Here is a 21,738-nt window from a genome sequence, read left to right as displayed (position 1 = left end):
AATGCCCCAGTGAAAACAGAATATAGGTCATTCAATTAAACTTAAATATGTTCTTGAATAATATAAAAAAAAAAAAACTTAAATATGTGAACTTATTCAGTCTACACGAAAAATTTCATATTCACTTTCGCTGTAGTACATGATAAAAATTCCATGATCTCAATACATATATACATGCAAGGATGATTGAGAAATGTTGATGGTAATGTACAACAGGCATGTTCTTCATTGGTGATAAAATTTATGGTACAACCAAAGTCTTTGTAGAGCATTGCCTTTGGCATACTGCAAAAATGCAGATCACTTCAAAAGCAGTGTGAAACTAGTTGGCCAAAAACATAGTGAGGTTATGTATCTCTGAGTGATACAACGACCAATGTGCTGGGACATTCTAATTCATTGGCACAGCTGCAGTTGCATCTTCCCAAAAACTGGAAACCTTGTTCCTTTGAACTTTAACTGAAAGAGCATACACAATCCAAGTTCTAAATAAACCTTGTGGCTAGACATTATCCTGACTCCGTTGGTCACCCTGCCACCCAAAGAAGAGTATTTCTTCTCAAAGCTGACAGGAGCACTTTCATTAATAAGTGACTAAAAATGGAATAAGAACTACAGAATACCCCAGTCAGAATGGTCCTATGTTATCTCCTTCTGTATACCATTGATGAGATTTTGTTGCACTGAAGACACTGGCACTACAACTTCATCCAATCCAAATGCACTAGATACATCCCTAGAGGGTGAACATAATCAATATCAACTGTCAACAAAAAAGGAAAAAGGTCTTATGGCATATGCTACAACATGAAATTTTACACATATCGATGAGGGAAAAATGATTGACTAAAAGAAAATTTTAAATAAATTAATTAACAAAAAAAGAAAACCATAAGAATAAAAGAAACAAGACTGTCTAGTTGAGATACTAACTGCATGTTTGGTTGCGGGAATGAAATATCAATTCCCTTTATTCCTAATCCTTCTTTAACACTTTGGTTGGAAGAAATGACCATTCCTTAGAATGGCCATCTGGGGAGATGGTGGAATAGCCAATAACAAGGCCACTGGTATTGACTATTCCAGAATAGAGTAAAAAAATTAGTAGACAAAAATACCTTTCATTAATATTAAGAATTACCATACTATATAAAATGCAATTTATTCATTTTTTACAATTTCATTTTCTCATATCCTTCCCTCACTAAATTAAAATAAATTTAAAATTAAATAAAACAATTAAAATGAATTTAAAATAAACAAATTTAAGTTTTAATTATAAATTATAAAAAGAATATTTTAAACTTAAACATTAAATTACAATTTTGATTATAAATTTTTTATATTTTAATATTTAAAAAAAAAGAATTAAAATAAAAAAAAATAAAGAAAGAATATGAAAGATGCTCCCAAAATCCNAAATTATTAATATTTTTGTAAATTAAAATAAATAATCATAGTAACATTTAAATAACAATTTATTAATATTTTTAATAAATTTTTTAAAATAATAAATATTTTAATTTAAAAAATTTGAATATTATAATACATGATATTTTTGTTATTTATCATTTATTCCTTAGTTATTCTTGAAACTATTCCTGCCAATCAAACATTAGAATAATTCATAATAACAATTCTTGTCCTATTCCATTCTTATGAACAAAACTTTAAAACAAGTATTCATCTCTTATTTCTACGGAAAGATTATTCCGTTCCCACTCTATTCCTTCCTGCGAACCAAACACATCCTCAAAGATACAAGTCAATGATATTAAGTGGCAAACCTTCACGTAATCATACAACCAAAACAGTTCCAAAGCATGCCCATCTAGAAATTAGTAGACAAACATAAAGCAGAAACAAACCTTAGCTTGATCAACATCTGATTTTATGATAAAAATAGCTCTTGTGACTCCATAGGGGATGACCAATAATGCAAGAGTGATTCTACAGTTAACCTTCGCGTTGCACTGAGCATTGAGATAAAAAATCGACACCCATCAATTTTATATTCTTCAAGAGGATTTCTGTGCCCAAAACTTCTTACATTTACCTGTCAAAGAATGCCATAAGAGTGCATCCACATTTGAAGCTGAAGAGAATAAAACAACATATTTAGATTAAGTACCGCAGAACTCAGCCTGTTCATGTTTACAAGATGATCCCTCCAGAAACAATCCAGAGTCTTGACAAGAACTGCTCTCTGAATTCCAATAATAAGAAGATTAGCAGCAAAAAAGGAGGAAATAAACAAGATCTTGGTTGACATGTAAGCGGCAGTACGAGGTAGGCTGAAAAGAATAGATAATTAAGAAAAGTTGATATGTGACCACTCAAGCACACATACTTCCACTTTAACTAAAGCAAAACATGTGCTACAATTACAAACATATTAAATAGAGTTTGGAAGGTGAGAGGAGTTAGGTAAAAGGAACACCATGCCAAGGTCAACAGTAATTGTCACAGAATCAAGCCATGGAAACACAACTCGAGTTATTATAAACATGCAAAGGAAGCACCTGACCTCAATTTCTTTTATGTAAGCATCATCATAACCAGATTCTTCTACGATGTTCAAATATGAAGCAATCAAAATATCCCCAAGGTATTTGCGGAGAATATTAGTTGTTGGCCGGTACCTTCCATTCCTAGAGTAGAAATATCAAAGGCTACTATGTAATATCAATATAGTCTAGAACTAAACTAAACAGAAAGAAGTTTAATGCTCAGTTAAATTTATTAATATTTTACTTTGTTGAATCATCAGAGCAAATAGCAAGCCAGCGCTTCAATGAAGAAATTTTTCTGCGGATTCCTCTAAAGCAATCTGGAGGCTTAGGCAAGTTTGGAAGGTGAAGATTGTCAATATCTACAGAATTTGATTCATGTAGCTGTTTAAGAGATTGGAGTAAATCTTCCTCTGTAATTGATGCAAATGAGTCTGCAGAAATTCCATGCAATAAGGAATTATGCTGATGTGGTAGGATGTAATTCCAGACCAATAAGTGATAAAATATGCCAAAAAGGTATCAAAGAACTAAGTTGGTGCTTAGAGATAAGCTCACCGTCCAGTAGCTTCCCTGCAATAGCAATGAACTCTTTCAAAAGCTTAGCCAAACTCCAGTATCTTGGATGCTACAGAATGGATTACCACGATTAGTCTTAAAAGAAGGGCAGGAGTAGACAGCATCTCAGGATGGAAACTCACTACCTGCAGTGGATCAGCATTTCCAAAGACAATTTCATCTACCACTGCTTGCATGTACCTATTGAGCAAATTTTCTCTTTTAATGTTAAAACTAAAATTTTAAAACAGTTGATAAAAACTACGCATTGTAAAGCTGAGGTCTACCAGGCAACATACTAATAGTTGCCAGCATGATTTACATATGCATTAATAACATTTTACTGAACATAATGATATCAAAGACACCTGTGTATAAAAAGAAATCTAGCACGATACAAGAAAAATAATTGATAAAATCTGTCAAGCAAGAAAAGGTAGAAAGAGATACCAAAACAGCTATCACATATTCTCTACATTCTATAAAAGTATAAATGATGTTTGTGGCCATATGCTATAAATTTTCTTTTTGGTATGCATTGCTTAACTTGCATTACAGGTCCTATTTGCCAAAAATAACCCAGTTACATTGCGAGGGCACTCTTACCAAAGGAACTTGAATGACAGGGCAAAGAAGGGAGCTGACCACACAATCAGACCAGGAATGTTGATCTGCTCTGCTCTGCTTTGTTCTTTTTCTTTTTTCATTTTTTATCAGATTTAGATGTAAAATATCACACCGAACAACTTAACCTTCTATATATATTTCGTTATCCTAGTCAGAATTGAGTAAACACACACAAAAAATAAATGCACAATGAAAACTATAATTTGAAGAAGAAGTTGCCTGAATTTCACATGGCAATTTCTGATAAAGGCTCTTTTCATCATCCAAAATAACCTGGTTTCCAAAAATTGCATCTCCGATATAGTTCAGACTACAAGAAGCATAATGGCATGATTGGCTTGCTTTCATATTGTTCCCATCCTCTATGACTTGCTATGACATGTTTAGAGTGTCAAACTTTGCGCTAAAAAATGAAAAAAGGGGCACTCGTGTGCACTGGACCATGCATGTTGGTGGACTGCAATTGAACTTGGGAAATCTACTACGCCGGGTCACACCAATACAGTTGCTAAGTATTAGAATGATACTCACTGAAAAATATGTTGAGAACAACTTTCATTATCACCCGTCAAAATCAATTGCCTGAGGTCATAGACATGCTTTCTTTGAACCTGATAAAAGCAAACCAAAGAATTTAATTAGGTGATAATTGATGGTTGGTCCCCTATTTAAATTGGAAATTCAAGGATTCATTTCAGATTAAAAGTTACAATTTTTCTTGGTTGATAAATTGAAGAATTCAAATGGAAATCAATCACCAATAAGTCTGCTAAATGAAAGGTATTAGTTAATAGAAAATAATGAATAAAAAGTTGCAGTAACATCATTTTAAAGGATTTTGTAGATAATGTGCCTTCTTCAATTAAAATTGCAAAGCAACCTACTAGATGGTCCTTTAAAAACTTCCAACATATAAATGAAGGCTTAGTCAAACTCCTATCAAGAGCAAGACCACATCAATAACTTAGGCAAGACGTCCAAAGATGGCTTTGTTGTTTCCAAGTACATACCTCTAAAACTTCATCGAACTCGACCAGGCTCTTTCTTATGTTAAAGAAGTACTTCTCTGCATTGATTTGAAGCGCCAAAAGCTATAAATATAAAGCCCTTGAAGTCAGTAATAAGAAGATGATGTTTACAAGGCTTAAAGCTCTCAAACAGAATACATGAATGCATACCTGCTTTACAATTGCATCACCTTCAATAGGTATATCTTCATCATTTGTAATTTTTGAAATAAGCTTCACAGCCCACTCAGTATCAAAATTAAACTTTTGAAACATCTCATCTTGCAAGCTGTTACATCAATAAATAATCTATGAATATTCTAAACAATGTTAACTATACCTTAAATGGGAAAAAGAAAAGGATAAGGATACATATATAGAGACGATTTTAGTTATTAAACTATTGAGAAGAAACTGTATATTCCAGTGGTGTCATGACTGGGGTTTCCTCTAAAGAAATTCACATTATGAAAAAGCTAAGAGGAGTGCACAATCATCAGATTCCCCATGAGTGCTGAAGTTTCTTTCGACATGACATTTTTGATAAATAGCAGACGAAGTTGATGGTAAATAGTTTTGGATAAGACAGTGGCTACTATATGAGAAGCCAACTACCCCAAGAATTCATTCAGATTTACAATCACATTCTCTTTATCTATCTCTCTGTTTCATCAAGTGATTACCTCATTTTCAGATACATGCTGCAAAGATTGTATGTTAATAGTTATTACTTACCCCAACGACAACCCCTAGCCCCTATTCTCCTTGGGTGCAACGACAAACATTTGATAAAAAAGATTTCTTCCTACCATGTGCAGTTGGCAGTTGACTACATGAAATAGATTACACCATTGTAAGCTCTTTATGACCATCTCCTGAATTGATCAGTGAAAATAAGGTCCTCTATTACAGCCTCTATTCTCCAAATGATGCCTTCTTTGGTCTCCACCTCCCCTTTTTGGCATAGGCATCCTCCACTGAGTCACACCTTTTACAGAAGCATTTTCAGGTATTTAAATCACATGTCCAATCACCTTTAGTGCTTTTCCCACATTTTTCCCTCAATTGGTGCAACACAACTTCAACCTGTTTTTAGATGCACCAATTTTTTATCTTATCTTTCCACCCTCTCCCCCTCTACCTTGGGAACCAACCACAACAAGTAAAATAAATAACTCTCTTCAACCTAATTTATACAGAAATCTCAGACTGAGCTTCAGGCTGCATTAATTTTGTTGGGCCACCTAATTGACCATCTCCACCTTTATAATTACAACAATCTGCTTTTATTTAAAACCAAAAGAAAGGCTCAAAAAAAATTATTATTGGGATAAGAGACATAGATAGACAGTTCGCAGTCCACAGACCAATTTCACTGAAAGAGGATTTTATACTATCCAACATTAATTACCTTAAAAGATCAGTTAAAAGAAGCCCTAAAATAGTGAGTCAAGGCTTTGTGGAAAACTATGGTAGCTCATAACATGTAGCAGAGATTAAACTAGTCCCCTAGAGCAATACCTGTAGAGAAAATCTATTCCTACATTGAATATATTTTTTTCCTATTTTATACCACCTTACCCCATATCTAAATGGAAACGACTTGGATGGGCCTGATAATGGCATGATGGACAAGAAAAATCATTCAACCAACCCCTAGTAACTTGTGCAGCCCTGCTAAATTGAGTGGAAATGGGCAACACCAGTCTCGTTAAGCTTTTCTTTTTAAGTTTTTTTCCACAAAAGCCATTTAAGTCTTAACAACATAAAGAAATAATTATTGGCACACTACCTCACCATAAACCGTGTGGATCCAGGATCCCCTTGCCTTCCTGCTCTACCACGAAGCTGTGAAAGACCATTGCCATTGTTAATTTAAAATTAGAGTCATGTTTAAACTGCAATAAATAGCAAAGAAATAAAAGATACATAATCCGTTCTCTCTACCCCCAAAATATGTAAAAACAAAAAAAAAAAAAAAAGTTCTTCCTTAAATGAACAAGGTTAACATTAATGCTTTTTGTATAATATTCTATCAGGATGTATTCTGATGTTAGAAGTGCAAGCATTCAAGAGTAACATGAATTGATTATCAAATGATTGAAGTAGTATGTCATCTAATAGTCAGGCCATGATTATCACATATCAAAATTCCGATAAGAACACAATGCATTTGAAAGTTAGGTCATCCAAATTCAAAGAATATTATTTGTCCACTGACAATGAGTATAAAATAAATTTGGGCCTAATGAAATCTCATACTATAAGATTTATGACTTCCAAAATATACATGCACATTTATAAGTGTACGAGGATAGTGCATATCTTGTATTTTACATGCTACAAATGTGAACAAAAACATTGCTTCTAATGAAACTTAGAGCCTTGTCTTGCATATACAGTTAGATCTAAATTTCTATCTTCTTAGATTCTAACTGTTTGGAAAATGGTGACATTTGGACTATGTAGAGTAAATGTGATGCATGGGAAACAAAAGTTAGTCAATTCAGAATATTTGGAATTTAGATCAAATATTATAACAATGGAACTGTATATAGATGGTTTTATTCCTTAATAAATGCCTGGAGTACGACCAACTGAACTATGAATTGACTGAGTAAGCAGAAAAGGGCAAACCAATAATAAGGAATTGACTGCCACAAAGCAGTTCATTCAATCTAGAAAAGTATCTATCCAGAAAACAAGTGCATCTTCATTAAGTAATACATACAATGAGACAATAACATATGCGATGGAAATGACCAATAGAAAACAACCTATTGATCGTTAGCTTTAACTGCAGGAGTTGACATATAATAAATCAAACAGCTAAATTGGATACTTGGCATTTCATTGTGGAAGTTTGAGATTATTTCTCTTGCTTTAAATAGCAAAAATCATAGCAATTTTTTTAAAGCAAGACAGATACTTCAGAAATGCTAACTAACTCATGGTTTAGATGTAGCATAAATGATCATATCATTACTGCATTTAATTAGTCACCTGATTATCTATTCTACGGGATTCATGCAAAGATGTGCCGATCACATGAAGCCCCCCAAGCCTTTTCACTTCAAACCCTTCTTTGGTGCAGTGTACTTCACAATCTTTGAGAACAGACAAATAAGTAATTGCTATAGAAGGGCCAAGAGGGTACATCTCAGACTGTTCATCAATAAGCTTCCTCAGCTCTTTCAAAGGCATTGACTGGCTCATTTCCACAGACTCTGAAATGATAGATTTTGCCTCCTGATATGTCCAGCTCTTTCCCTCACTTTTGCCAACATATTTTGCTGTTTGATTCACATTAAAAAGAAGAGTGGAATCAGAATAATTAAATATACATACCTATATCAATAAAATGAAGGTATAATAGGGAAAGCAAGCCTAACTAGAAGCTTTAAGAGTCACAAACCCATTAAGGCAGCCTTAGCTAACAAAGCCATTGATGATGGTCCAACCTTTATCTTGGACAACACCTATACCAAAATATTAATAAGAATCATGAATTTATTTCTAGCCAACTATCAGTGACAAGGAACAATTACCTTTTTTGAAATTCCCATGTCATCGGCTTCAAGATTAGGAGCTTCTCTTGTCAGAAATGAAAGCAAGCTGTCCTCTATAATTTCTCTTGCAAGCATCTTGATAAGGCATAACAAGTGGTGAATGTCACTTCATTTTTATCATATATATTTTGAGAAAAGAAAAAGAACTCCAGAAGAAGGAAGTAACACATTAAAAAGTTAAGAGAAATGCATACAAATGCATACAAATGCATTTCATCAAAATTGCTATAAAATGATCCTGTATCATTCTAGTACCTTTTCCCAGATTACTAGGGGCGCTAAACATAAAATGAATCATCCAACAGGTAGACTTACTTTTGGATTACCCCCAAGAATAATGTCAGTTCCTCTGCCAGCCATATTGGTAGAAATAGTTATAGCATACTTTCTGCCTGCTTGGGCAATAATTTCCGCTTCCCTTGCTGCATACTGATGGAATAAAAGGGAAAAAAACATACTGGTAAAAGAAGCTTGCATAAAGATAAAATGATTGGTGCCAAGCAAGAACTATAGCCCATAGAGTCAACTGTATGTCCAACTGCAAGGTATCAGTGAATTAAAATCTTAACAAACCTTGGGTCTCGCATTCAGGACATTGTGAGGGATATTTCTCTCCTTCAGCAGATCGGACAGATACTCAGAGTTCTCAACACTGCATCAAGAAGATGATAGATCATATCTAAGGACCTTCTTGCCTTTTAACACTCTTAACAGATGAAAATAGACCAATTCTATTAAAAAGAGAAAAGGGTAAATCACATTGAGAGCTGCTGGAGAATTTACCTAGTGGTCCCAACTAAAACTGGACGGCCCTGCCTAAACATGTATTCCACTTCTTGACTAACATACTCCCATTTCCCTCGAGCAGTCTTAGGAGAATAAAAAAACCAAAATCAATCAAGAAAACAGTAACAAAATCATCATAAAAAATAGAAACATTATTAAGAAAAATGCTACAAGTATTGAATGCCCTACAGCAAAAGCTTGTATGGGTAAATCTTTACGAATATTTGGAAGATTAGTGGGCACTTCAATAACGGGCATCTGGAACATTTTCAAGAACTCCCTCTCCTACAGACAAGAAGATTGCAATTTTTCACTTAAATTGCATTAGAAATTAGCAAAGAATTAATAATTAGAAATGGCCAAATATGGTGCACAAATCCATCCATACTTCAGTTTTTGCAGTCCCAGTCATCCCTGAAAGCTTTGGATAGAGCTTAAATAGTGATTGGTAGGTGATTTGAGCCACAACAACTGAATCAGCCTAACAAGTATAGAAAAGTAACAACTTTGAATTAGACGAATAAGATTTGTATTTGATATAGGTCAAGACAAAGTTAAAAGAACACTTTGCAGACATCATTATCTACCTGAATCTTCAGACCTTCTTTTGCTTCTACAGCCTGGTGAATCCCTTCAGACCATCTCCGTTTCTCCTCAACTCTGCCTGTCAGCTGCAGGGTTTCATAAATGTTTCATTGCCATCAAAAAACAAAAGTTATATACTTAAACTTGAAAATTAAATGAAACACCAACAGCAACAAAATCCTTATCTTTTCCCAAGCTTTAGTCATCAATCTAAAAGACATGATAATGTTCTACCTCAACAAGGTTTAATGAAATCAAGATGTCTTTACGACATAAAGAAATCATCAACTTGGCACCTAGTAATGTTTGTTATATATTAATAGACATTGGAGTTTACAATTTAAGATTTTGGTAACCATCTGCCATGATTAAAGCTAAGTAATTAAGTAATTGAATTGGGCTATTGATAAAGAGCTCAATTTTAAAAATCAGAAATCCCATTCTACTGGTAATGGCATCCCTGCAGTTCTAACTCTTACAGCCATTGTTTAGTGCAATGGTCATCATGTTTGGGCTGACAAACGTAAAATGGTTTGTCTTTCACCTGCCAGCTTGAGCTAGCACAGGCTAGCTAGACAGTTTGCAGGAAACTCCTTTCCAGTAATTACATACGATCATGGTAGAGTAATGGATAAGCAAAATATTACATAAATGAAATAAACGAAGGGAATGGGACTGCAACAAAGACACTGAAACATCAAAAATACTACATAAACACCTCATTGATAATGAGAGCTTTCCCATTTCTGACAATGTATTGGACATCTCGCCGATAAAATTCTTTAGCTTTCAAAGCATTCATCACAAATCTGCAACAATATAAAATTTAACCACCAAGTAAAACATAGAGGAAAAAAGCATAACATGAGACGTATATCGTGTTGTGCAATGGATCTTATTCAACCACCAGCAACACAGTAGCTGAGTACTTGGTTACAAATTCAGCCCAGAAAAGTTTTAATATACAATGAATGAAAGAAAGAAATCATTTTGCATTTGGTCAAACATTTTCTTTTGGGGCCTTTTAAAAGCATCATGTCTTAGTGAAGACTTGAAATAAAACTGTGAGAAGAAGCCAACAGAGAAACAGATATTTGGAACAAAAAGTGTAAAGGACATATTGTTTATACCCTCAATAATATCCATCAGCTATAACAAGGAAATTAAAGAAAGACAACAAAGGGAAAAAGGGAAACTATTCACCTTGCCCAGGGATCATTTTCATCCCACAGATCATTCGTTTCAAGAGCCAACTCAGCAAGTGCAATTCCTTCTTCAGTCAACTCCACTGAATTATCTTTAAGCTCAACATTATAATGCTGTTACCAAAATTTATTAAAGAGAAACTACTTTAATTATTACCTTTGTGTAAAATAACTGTACAAGCTTACAATGCCACCTGCATAGCAACAAAGTATTATGGTTTAACAAAACATGAAGACAAAGGACTGAACTCACCAGACCCCTCGTTAGCAGCTCAGCCACTTTAGCAGCAACCGGATAACGTGCAGCATCTTTACTAGCCTGGAACACAACAGAGAAGAGGCAAGGGGCTATTACAAGCTATTTCTACAACTTTGAGACTTTGTCTCAATGTTTCAGAACTTTTCACAGGCAATCTGTTAAACATTTTCTAAAAATAGCTCCCAACCAATTTTGTGATTCTAAAAATGTAGTAGTATGCACAGAACCCCAAAAAACAGTTAATCAAGGAAGAAAGGCTAATTTTATATTACCTCACCACTTATTAACAAAGGATTTCTTCCTTCATCAATGAGAACAGAATCAACTTCATCAACAATTGCAAAATGAAATGGTTTTGGCCTGTTTTTGCACAGTTTGTCGCTAGTAGTCCAATAAAAGAAATCAAAGACCAAATTGAAATAGTGCTCTGACACATACCATCTCATCACAAGTTGATCACTATTTCCAGCAAGATTATCCCGAAGATAATCAAAGCCTAGTTCCTAACAACATTCAAAAACAATGGTATGAGAAACAAGACATATAGAAGGGCAGGGGAAAGAAAAGGAGGAGGGGGGGGGGGGGGGGAGAGAGAAAATGCATATGTAGTAGTCAACATTCAATTACACCACTCTAAATGAACACTTACTGAGTTGTTGGTGTATGTTATATCACATTGGTAGTTGATTCTCCTCTCTTCAGCTGTCATCCCCTTCTATATATGCAATCAAAAATGGGGAAGACTATTATAATTTGGAGTATATAAGTATGTCAATGGTTATAGAGATCTGTTTCTCTTGCATAAATAAAATAAAATGTCTGGTGGTTGACCCAAGTACATATCTGCAAGAATATATTATTATGACACTTTCTAGAACATTGCAACTCTCAGTAACAAATACCTGAATAAGCCCAACTGAAAGACCTAAGAAGCGATGAACTCGACCCATCCACTCAGCATCACGTTGAGCAAGGTAATCATTCACAGTTACAACTGTTAATGGCAAAAGCAACAATGTCAAATTTAAGAGAAAATTATGCATTACCATTTGGTCAACAAGAGCTTATGAAAGAGTAACATGCCATAACCAGATTATCTCTGCAATAAAAGGGAATTCAAAGGACTGCTGAGAATCTAGTTAGAGGTAAAATCAGATCAACAATGCTGTCCCTTATGCTAAACATTTTATAATCCTTATATCTCAAAACTTTTATCTTAAAACGAATATCTGATATTCATATGCAAATGTTTGAACAAGTATCTCATTTCAAATTTATTTCAACATCACAGAAACCATAAAGAATAACATCTTTATAATAAACTTTTCCCAAAAAAAAGCCAGGATACAAAGCCTACCATGGACACCATCACCAGTCAGTGCATTAAGATATGCAGCTAATGTGGAAACCAATGTTTTTCCCTCCCCTGTTTTCATCTCAGCAATGGACCCATCATGAAGTACCGCTCCACCAATAATCTACCATTAAAAAACTTATACAATATTACCTAACTTCAAACGAATAACAAATATACTTGTATACAGTTACATAATCATAGGTACATGATCACACAGTATCTATGCAAGCATTAAGTCACACATGCTTTTGTCTCTAAGCATAAAAAGATCAAGACCTGCACATCAAAATGGCGCATGCCAAGCTTCCTTCTTGCAGCTTCCCGAACAACAGCAAATGCCTCTGTAAAACCAACAATAAAAGGAGCATTAATTGTCATACAAATTTCCATAAATTCCTCCCTCTTGAACAGAAGCATTAATAAAAACTAACCAGCTTGAATATCGGAAATATTATCCCCTTGACTCAACCTTTTCTTAAACTCAGAAGTTTTAGCAGTCAGCTACAAGAACAAGCACGACCCATTATTCCAATGACCCAAACAAAAATGCGAGTAATTGATTGTAAACAAGCTGACCAACCTGCTCATCAGATAGCCTCTGAATCTCTGGCTCGAGTGCATTAACAAAGTCGACAAGACGATAATAATCTCGAACAACCCAGTAGTTTAAGCTAATAAAATCACCCAAAGTCTTCTTAAAACGACCCACGTCCTCCTGAAACAAAACAAGAGGGCGTCAAAATTGAACAGCAACTCCACGCAAACAAAAAATCAAACAGTTGGTCAGCAATTGAGAATAGTAAAAAAAGAAATGACACAAAATGGGACCTTGAGAGATGCAGCTATAGGCGTTTGTATATTAATATGTTGTCGTCGAAGGCTGAAGAAAGAAGGAGAAGAGGAAGGGAAGAGGAAAGAGGAGGTGGGCTTTGTACAAAGGAGAGTTTCACGTTGAGGGAGGGGCTTTGGGGTGAGGAAAGAAGCGTTGAGAAGAGAAGGCAAAGTGGCCATTTGGGTAGCTGTTGTTGCCGTTGGCTTATCCTATGAGCTATGAAATCATTTGGCTGGAGTTTTCTTCTTGCATTTTAAGCTTTGAGAGCAGCTTTCCTTCTTTGGGAGCCAAGCGATGAAAAAAGGAAAAGAGCTATAAATACGTTGCTTTTAGGATTTCCATGTTCCCCGCCAAAAAATTCTTTTGTCTGTTTTCTTACAGCAGTACCATACCATTTGTTTCCTTTCATATCTTGTTTTCTTAATCTAATGTAAATATTTGTCAAAAAAAAAAATTCTAGCCTAACTTAAAACAATTTGTCCATTACCTAATGTGTTTGATTTGATTTGATACAGTTTTAATTTAAAAATAATTTATTGTGGCTAAATTTTATTTCAAATATCCAATCGTTTTATCTTCTATGAATTAATTAGGATTAATTTGATCATTAATATAAAATATCAAAATCAAATAAAAAAGTCATTTATCTCGAATATTTTCCATATTTGACAAGATAAACAAAATATATCAATTTGCTAGAACGATTTCTCTTATTTTATTACTTTTTATTCTCATGTTGTTATGCATTTACTTGCCAAATAAGAAACCTTTATTTGTTTTATTAAATTAAAATCCTGTTTATTTTTACATATTTAACTTACCAATTCCCTTTAAGTTACCTTCAATTAATTGAAAATAACATAATTATATTGATATGTTTTTAAAAGAGAAAGATAGTGCAACATGAAGTAACTTTGAGCCAATGCAAATTTCATTTCAATAAATTCATTTTCTTTCTCAATGACAATATTATTCATTGAATTTTAGGCCATAAAAGAAATAATAATAATAATAATCGTAAAAGAAATAATAATAATTTTAGGTCAAAAGAACATTTAACATTCTTGAATTCTCTCTGTTTTTTTCTAATAAACTGGGAAGTCTTTTATTTCCTTAATATAAATATTTACATTGTATTTCACACATTGCAACGCAAAGCCTTCCTTCCCCAACATAACAATCGGAAAAAAAGTGGTCAATCTATGTATTTGCCAATTTTAGTTATCCTGGCTTATGATATAACAACTTGAGCACTACAGGTTCTACAATCCACAAATTGGTCCATTGACACCAACAGATATACATGTGTTGAGAGTGAATAGCCACAGGTTCCCGTATGCATGTATTGGTGTATTTTTCTGTACAAAAGTTCATCGTAGAAACCTCTCAGTCCTGAAAATCAAGGTTTGCTAAGTGCTTAACCCAGATTATAGAGCAGAGAACAAAAGCAGTCCCAATGAGACTTTGATCACTTCCCATAATAGTATACCTGCATAATCAGATCATTGTTAACTGATCCAGCAATTCATCCATTGTTGGAAGGAAAAGAAACAAACGACAGTAATCAGACGCATAAAACCAGCAAATTTCCTTTTCATTGTTGGTTTACACACGTGTGCGTGGATTAAAGCCTACTAACGGAAAACAGGGAGGTATCTCAAGCTAAAAAATCATACTTAAAAACAACAAAGTGGTTATTTGTGTAAAATACACATTGGACTGTCATCTCCCAACCAATGCTACAGAAGGAGCAATTCTCGTGAAAATATACAAAAAGATGTACATACCTTGACAGTCCTATCACCAAAACCTACAAAAAGCTTCCCTTCCCAGAAAGATAAAGCTGTTATGACAGAATCACAAGGAATTGATCCAATAGGTCTAACGTCCACCTGAAAATCATCTCCTGCTAACTCCTGCAACTCAATTACATTGATGATATTGTAAATCTAAACATAAATAAAAAAGAATCTGCACCAATCAATTCAACAAATTTAAAATAAAACATGAAGTAAAAACAAACTTAGATGTAAATGTAATAATAGAATAAAGTTTACATAGGTTAATATCCCCATCAAAGCTGCCTAATTCAGAGGCACACAAGGATCAATTAGTGAAGTCTAAACCAATACAATAACAGGCTGTGTTCAAACCTGTGCCTTGATGGTCTTGTCCCAACTTCCTGTAAAAAGCCACTTCCCCTCCAAGCTAATAGTAAAAATGGCACCATTGTGTATTTGTATAGATTTCCTAAATACATCATCCCTCCAGATCTGAAAAGAAGCAGAAAGGATGGAAACAGACTCAAGAAAATAGAAGGAAAAGGAAAGAGGGGGGTGGGGATGGGGAGAACAGCAATATGCATTTGGCCTTTTCACATGGAGAGGAGAAGCTAATAGCAACACCCTATTGCAACTTTGCAAGTTTATATATTCCACCCTCGAGTTTCTTATAAGATAAATGTTTCCTTTCGTTTCACAATTTATAATACATTTGATGACAAAACATTTCAAATAAGACTTTTAGCATTCATGCAAGGTAGTTTCAGGATGTGGATATTGGCATCATTCTATCAACTATCATTTGGTATAATGCTATTCAATGACAAGCCATGAATGCAATGTGACATCAATTCACTTCCATGAAAAATGTAAATGCACATAAGAATACAAATTAAGACCAATTCAAGAGCAGTTTGAAGAACAAAGAACCTTAACAGATCCATTTTCATAAGCAGCAACAAGCGTATTCATGTCAGCTGCAAGAGACAAGACAGTGGTCACAGATCCCAATGTGTCTTCCCCTAAAACTGTCAAAAGACTGTGATCACTTAGACTCCATAATCGAACAGTTCCATCCCAACTCCCACTGTAAAGAACTCCATTACTCACTGCTAGCGTGGAAACTACAGATTTATGGCCACTCATAGAGCATGAAAAGGTGCCATCCTGGAATAAACAGCAAACCAAGGTTCTGCATGATCATCTAACATTTCACAAGGTGAAGACATAAGCAGTGCAGATCACTGTAAATTAAAGAAGATACCCGCAATGACCATTCTTTAATCAATTTATCTCCACTTCCAGTATATAAATATCCAATCTCTGAAACTGCCAAAGCATGAATTCCACTGTAACGCCAATCCTTTTCTTCATACCATTTTTTCAATGGCTCTTGTGCAAAAGGGATGCTAATGCTCCATACAAATATACCACCACCACTATCACCACTAATGCATAATGGCTGTTCTTCATCCACACAGACAACAGCCATGACCTTATGCTCATGGCCTCTAAATGTATGCAAATGAGAGTAGTCCTGTAAAAAGATGCAGGAAGGAACTGATTCAAAAGGAGCCAATAATCCAAATTAAATTACTCACAGAAAAATTACAAGTAAAGAGTAACGTTGAATTTTAATCATACAAGTAGAGCCACTTGAATAAATGACGAATTAAGAGAGTATACCTGCAGAGACCATACTTTGACTGATTTATCAAAGGAGGAGCTGAACAGATAACCACCTACAACAGAAGGAAAAAAAAAATCAGAATACAGCTCCTAAATTACCTAAGACTCAAAACGTCATTTTAAACTGTCTGTGTGAAGAAGATCTGAAAAACCATCAACATTGAAAAGAGAAATAAACAGGGTAAACAACATCGTTTAACCAAATACCATTCAACTTCAGGTTCAAAGAGTTCTTCCAAGGATCATGGTGCATCCATGAGAAGAAGGGGCAGTGAGAGGAACATCGTATTTCAAGCACTTGTGCAAAGGAAGAAATTATGCTTTTTGATGTAGCAAATCCACAACACCCACCCCCACCCCCAACCCTGAGGGGCCTCAACACACTCGCCCACCCCATAAACAAAAGATCCTTGTGATGCAAGTAATTAGTAACTGTGCTTACATTTCCCTTAGCAACTATGCAACAGCGAATGCGAAGTTAAAAATTTTGAATGCACATGAATTTAAAGGCCTTAGACTTGTAAAGTTCATAAATACAGAAGCCATACCACAGTATCAACTACTAAGAAGCCGTTGCATCATTTGGCTAGGAGAGATTCCTTTAATTCCAGTGATAGCACGGAAATTTCCTATTTTTTACCATTACCCAGAATTGAAACGATTTCTAGGAACCACTTAGGCTCTGATTCTTGAAAATTAAGAAAGATGGCACAAATAACAAAGATACATTGAACTCTAAGTTTCAGCAATATGTTGCAATTTCTTACCATAAACTCCACAAACATCTATAATAAATTGTCAGGTAGCATTAAAAAGTACCAAACTGAAGCACATATGTCAAAGACAGAGACAAAAGAAGTTACACCTGCAACAGCTAATCCTGTAACACAATCAAGATGGCCTTGCAAATCTTTAGATTTAATGCTTCCCTCTGTGAGACCAATAACCATATTTGCTGCACCATTTGTTTCCATTCCTTGTGACACATCTTTTTCCTGTATTTCAATTCTTTCCCTGGACAACAGAAACAATTTTCCAACAACTAAGCATCGACCTCTATTCTCATCATAACTTGCTCCATCCAATTTGACCATTTTATCAAACTGAGGTTTAATAACCAGCTCCCTAATATATTTCCACACATCTGTCACAAGTGAACGATTTTTTGGATTAAACTCCAAACATTTACAAAGAATCTGTTGCAATGACACATGTTCTGAACCAAATTTAGTTCCCAACAAAGAGCTCACTTTCTCCATCAAACTCATGTAAGCACTTGAACAATCCAATTCATTATTTTCACTTCCTTTCACAATAATATGACACATGTAATCAACCAACTCATCACTAAAAACTTCCCCAACGAGAATCCTAAGAAAAATACAACCTAACAGCCAGACATCCGAGCTATACCTTATTGAATATCTTGAGCTACCACGCTCTACCACAATACCCTCTTTCTCCGACAGCTCAAGCAACACCTCAGGGCTAACAAACACATCCCTTTTAAACAAATCTGTTATCAACAAAACAATTTCTCCATCACCAATCTTTTTCCCACTAGAACCCACCTTTGCAACAACTTCAAGAACTTCCCTTCCAATCAATAACACCTCACTCAAATTCAGACATACGTGCCCAAAATCATCAAACTGAAAGCAAGAAAAACCTAAACAACCAGCAATTAACCCTTCTTTATGTAAAGCAATAACTGCCTCACATATTTCCATACCTATCATTGCAAAATTAAAAAACCCATCCTTTTCAAAAGCACCCAAGTTTTTATCCAAAAAGTTCCCATATTCTTGCTTCTCACTCACTATATACAAAATCCCATCTCCAGGATCACCCCATAAACCCAAAACCCTACAAATTCTACTACTTTGTTTATTAAAGGCACTTAAAACTAAACCCAACTCCTCTCTTTCCCCCTCCTTCATTCCACTCAAACAATCCATAACTCTAACAAAATAGCCAGCCGTAAACCCAGAACCACCCTCACCCCCAGTTGAAAAAGACCCAACGGCCAAAAGACTTACTTTTTGTCTCTCAACAGCGTCACTAGGGAGAATGTAGATTTTCCAATTGGAGTAAAACTCGTCTGACCAAGAGCGAGGGAGGAAAGGGACACGGGAGTCATGTGGGGATTTGTTGACGTGTTTTCGGGTACTTCCAGACCCGGGGATGAGTCTGAGGAGTTCGATGTTCTTGGGAAGAGTCGAGGGGCCCTCTGGAGGGTACTTGACGAGCACAGTACACGCGGGGCAGCGGATTGCTCCCGGGAGCTTCTGGGGGAGGTTTACAAGGCAGGTTTCGCACACCGTGTGGCCACACGCGAGCACCCGTGGGATCGCACACACGCCGTCGTACGGTTGCAAGCACACCGGACACTCCGGTAACTCCTGCGACTCCATCACCAGGCCGAGAAAGTAGAAAAGTTTCGTCCTTTTAAAACGTTGCGTTTCAAACGCACCGTTTCATTTTGACCAAGCCATTCTTTTGACATTTTTACCCCTGAAATTTTCAGTTAATACCATAATTGCACTTCTTTTCACTAGTTGCTTTTAGCTTGCATTCTTACTTGCCTCTTTTCGTCTTTCTCTGAAATTTTGAAGGTTCGGCAGAGCAACGGAGAGCGATCGGGCGTAGCTAGGGTTTAAAAGGTACGGCCTTGAAATTTTGAAATTTCCTTTGATATATATAGTTAGCACTTCTTCGATTTTTTTTTTATTTTGATCTGTTTGTGAAGCTGATTTCCAATTTTATTGAATGAGATCCGAACTGTGACATAGTTAAAATTATGATTCATCGAGGGTTTTTCTAAATTCCACATTTCAATTTTTTATGTTTTCAGATTGTTAATTACATTTCCTGAGAGTGTTTCTGAAGGTTTTTTTTTTTTAATGCAACGAGTAGGCCATGGCAGGATCAGGGAGTTCGATGCTGTATTCGTTTCTTCTATTTACTGTCATTCTCTCGCTCCAAGAGATGTATAGAGGGAAGTTAGCGTCGTCGGAGCTGTTTACAATCCTTGGAGGATTCATCAGCTCCCTCTTGTTTCTTGTATCACTAACGGTGAGTCCTGAAGGCCCTGAAATCGACTCCTTTTCTTATTAATTTTCACACCCTGAAATGCAGCCCGCTGTTTTATGTTCTGATTTATGGTTTCAGTTTGATTGTATGATGTACTTGTCAATGACGTAGACCCCAACTAATTACGAGCTGAGCTATGAAAACCGAATAGCATTCTATTGTGTGACTTATTTAACTTGATTTACTGTGATAATTTGTATTTGCTTGCCCTTTGTTCTTTCAGTTCATTGGGAATTTCCAGGAAACATGTGGGATGAGGACTGGATGGGGTGCTGGTGAGTTTACAGAGGCTTTTTCTTTTCTTCTTAATTATTTATGATGAGATATTATTTAAAAGTCTGAGAAAATGAACCTTTAACCTTGTTATAGTGTTTTGCTCATTTCACTTTCCTTGTTGAAAATGTAGCATTCATACCTTGCTGCTCAATCTGATGCACATATCAAAGATGTGTGTGTGTATAAGCCACCATGATTAAGATTGTGCACATGAAGCTGTGCATTCACGTTTCATGAGATTCACTACTGAAAATTTAAACTGTAGAAAGAAGCTCAGGAGGCAATAATTTTTGTAAGAAAATATTTTCTTGTGCTGTTAACAGCTATTGAAGTTCGTGAAAACCTTGACATCAAATTTTTTTTATGGGAAGAAACCACTATTTATTATCTGTTAATCAGGTTTAGTCTTTCATGGAAAATGGAATTTAAGGATCCATCTTAATAACTAGCACTTGTCTTTCCTCTAGCATATTTTTTAATGCACTACGTTCTCTGCTACAAGTATTTGTTGTTTTATAAAGAACTTAACTTGAATTGCACATTGTTTTCTTTTTGGCAGTCATATTAGCAGAAGCAGTTGCACTGATTGCTGCTAGCACTGTTCACCGAGTTTGTATCACAACATGGTAATGTTAAGATGTGACTTATTATCTTTTATTGCAAGCTCCTACCATGTCCTGAGAAATTCCTTTTAATCCATTAGCAGCATGGTTTGGTAAGTTTAGATTATGTTGAAGGAAGAAAATGTTTAAGCAAGTCCACATATAATTAAGAAGCAATCCAGTGTCAGATAGAAACTGGTAGTTATTGTTGAATATGTCTTTTTCATTGTAGAGCTGGGGTGATGGATTTGAACCTTCGACTTCCTTATGGAGACAAATTGTAGGCTTATAGCCACACTAACACAAACACAAAAAATGAGGAAAAAGATTATTCCTAATAAGTTTGTTCTATGCTGTGGAACGAGGGCCAATTTAAGCATAAAAACCTAAAATTGCTTGAGTTGGAAATAATTACAGTTTGCTTGGTATGAAGATTTCAGTTTGTGAAAAGAAGTTTTTCAAATAATATGGATCAATTAGTACAACTAACGGCAAATCAGCATTGTGTTTCACAAATTTATTTACTAATGACTGTTTTCATATTCTTGTGTTCAATGCAGTTTCTTGTTCTCAGCTGGATTACTTTATGAGATCAACAAGATTTCAGGAGTGACGCTTTCTAAAAGTGAATCAAAAACAAAGAGGCACTGAGTTGAAGCATCATATCTTTTCACCATAGAATAATATTTCATTAGAATGTTATTTTTTTGTGCTATAAGGACTAGATGCAATCAATAGTCATCAGTGATTGAATGTAGAAATTTTCTTATGGACATAATTGCTTGTCACTTGTTATTGTCTTCAAGGACTTCTACAGGGTGATGGGACATAGATCTTCTCCCCATCCCCTTTCTCACCCTTTATTGCCTTTGAATGAAGAATTTTGAGAATCATTAGTGTTTCTTTGTCTATTTTGCTTTGGTGCCATTTGTGCTAGACTGCTAGCTAAAGTAGTCTTGCTGGAGTACTCTTATAATGAAGCTAATGAAAACAAAGTATCGG

At 35.2% G+C, this 21,738-nt stretch overlaps 2 protein-coding genes across 5 annotated transcripts; one reads left to right on the top strand and one right to left on the bottom strand.

Annotated features, from left to right (window-relative positions):
• On the bottom strand, positions 84 to 19,275 carry LOC18592408 (protein translocase subunit SECA2, chloroplastic). 4 transcript variants are annotated; one of them, XM_018125769.1, is made up of 37 exons: positions 17,631 to 19,275; positions 16,763 to 16,818; positions 16,341 to 16,613; positions 16,007 to 16,243; positions 15,449 to 15,568; positions 15,083 to 15,211; positions 13,044 to 13,178; positions 12,895 to 12,964; positions 12,740 to 12,804; positions 12,464 to 12,584; positions 12,009 to 12,100; positions 11,756 to 11,821; positions 11,545 to 11,609; positions 11,379 to 11,466; positions 11,101 to 11,166; positions 10,846 to 10,961; positions 10,361 to 10,451; positions 9,645 to 9,728; positions 9,446 to 9,538; positions 9,247 to 9,342; positions 9,055 to 9,140; positions 8,845 to 8,923; positions 8,587 to 8,700; positions 8,251 to 8,346; positions 8,118 to 8,181; positions 7,706 to 7,995; positions 6,495 to 6,550; positions 4,874 to 4,991; positions 4,706 to 4,786; positions 4,227 to 4,306; positions 3,215 to 3,269; positions 3,069 to 3,138; positions 2,755 to 2,944; positions 2,528 to 2,651; positions 2,132 to 2,206; positions 1,869 to 2,056; positions 86 to 736 (listed from the first exon to the last, which is right to left on the bottom strand). In XM_018125769.1, the coding sequence occupies exons 1-36, from the start codon at positions 19,177 to 19,179 to the stop codon at positions 1,892 to 1,894; spliced, it is 5,355 nt and encodes a 1,784-aa protein (XP_017981258.1). In that variant the 5' UTR covers positions 19,180 to 19,275; the 3' UTR covers positions 86 to 736; positions 1,869 to 1,891. The 4 variants fall into 4 exon arrangements, 3 of the variants coding, with proteins under 3 accessions (XP_007019197.2, XP_017981257.1, XP_017981258.1); XR_001929051.1 differs by lacking the exons at positions 15,083 to 15,211; positions 15,449 to 15,568; positions 16,007 to 16,243; ... (1 more) ...; positions 16,763 to 16,818; positions 17,631 to 19,275 and adding an exon at positions 13,292 to 13,659 and having other exon boundaries at positions 84 to 532; positions 624 to 736; XM_007019135.2 differs by lacking the exons at positions 15,083 to 15,211; positions 15,449 to 15,568; positions 16,007 to 16,243; ... (1 more) ...; positions 16,763 to 16,818; positions 17,631 to 19,275 and adding an exon at positions 13,292 to 13,659 and having other exon boundaries at positions 84 to 763.
• On the top strand, positions 19,322 to 21,637 carry LOC18592405 (keratinocyte-associated protein 2). Its single transcript, XM_018125771.1, has 5 exons — positions 19,322 to 19,428; positions 19,682 to 19,840; positions 20,082 to 20,133; positions 20,694 to 20,760; positions 21,297 to 21,637. The coding sequence occupies exons 2-5, from the start codon at positions 19,685 to 19,687 to the stop codon at positions 21,385 to 21,387; spliced, it is 366 nt and encodes a 121-aa protein (XP_017981260.1). The 5' UTR covers positions 19,322 to 19,428; positions 19,682 to 19,684; the 3' UTR covers positions 21,388 to 21,637.

The sequence above is a fragment of the Theobroma cacao genome, chromosome 8 (assembly GCF_000208745.1).
Source record: "Theobroma cacao cultivar B97-61/B2 chromosome 8, Criollo_cocoa_genome_V2, whole genome shotgun sequence".
NCBI lineage: Eukaryota > Viridiplantae > Streptophyta > Magnoliopsida > Malvales > Malvaceae > Theobroma > Theobroma cacao.
This window is presented reverse-complemented; position numbering and strand designations above follow the sequence as displayed.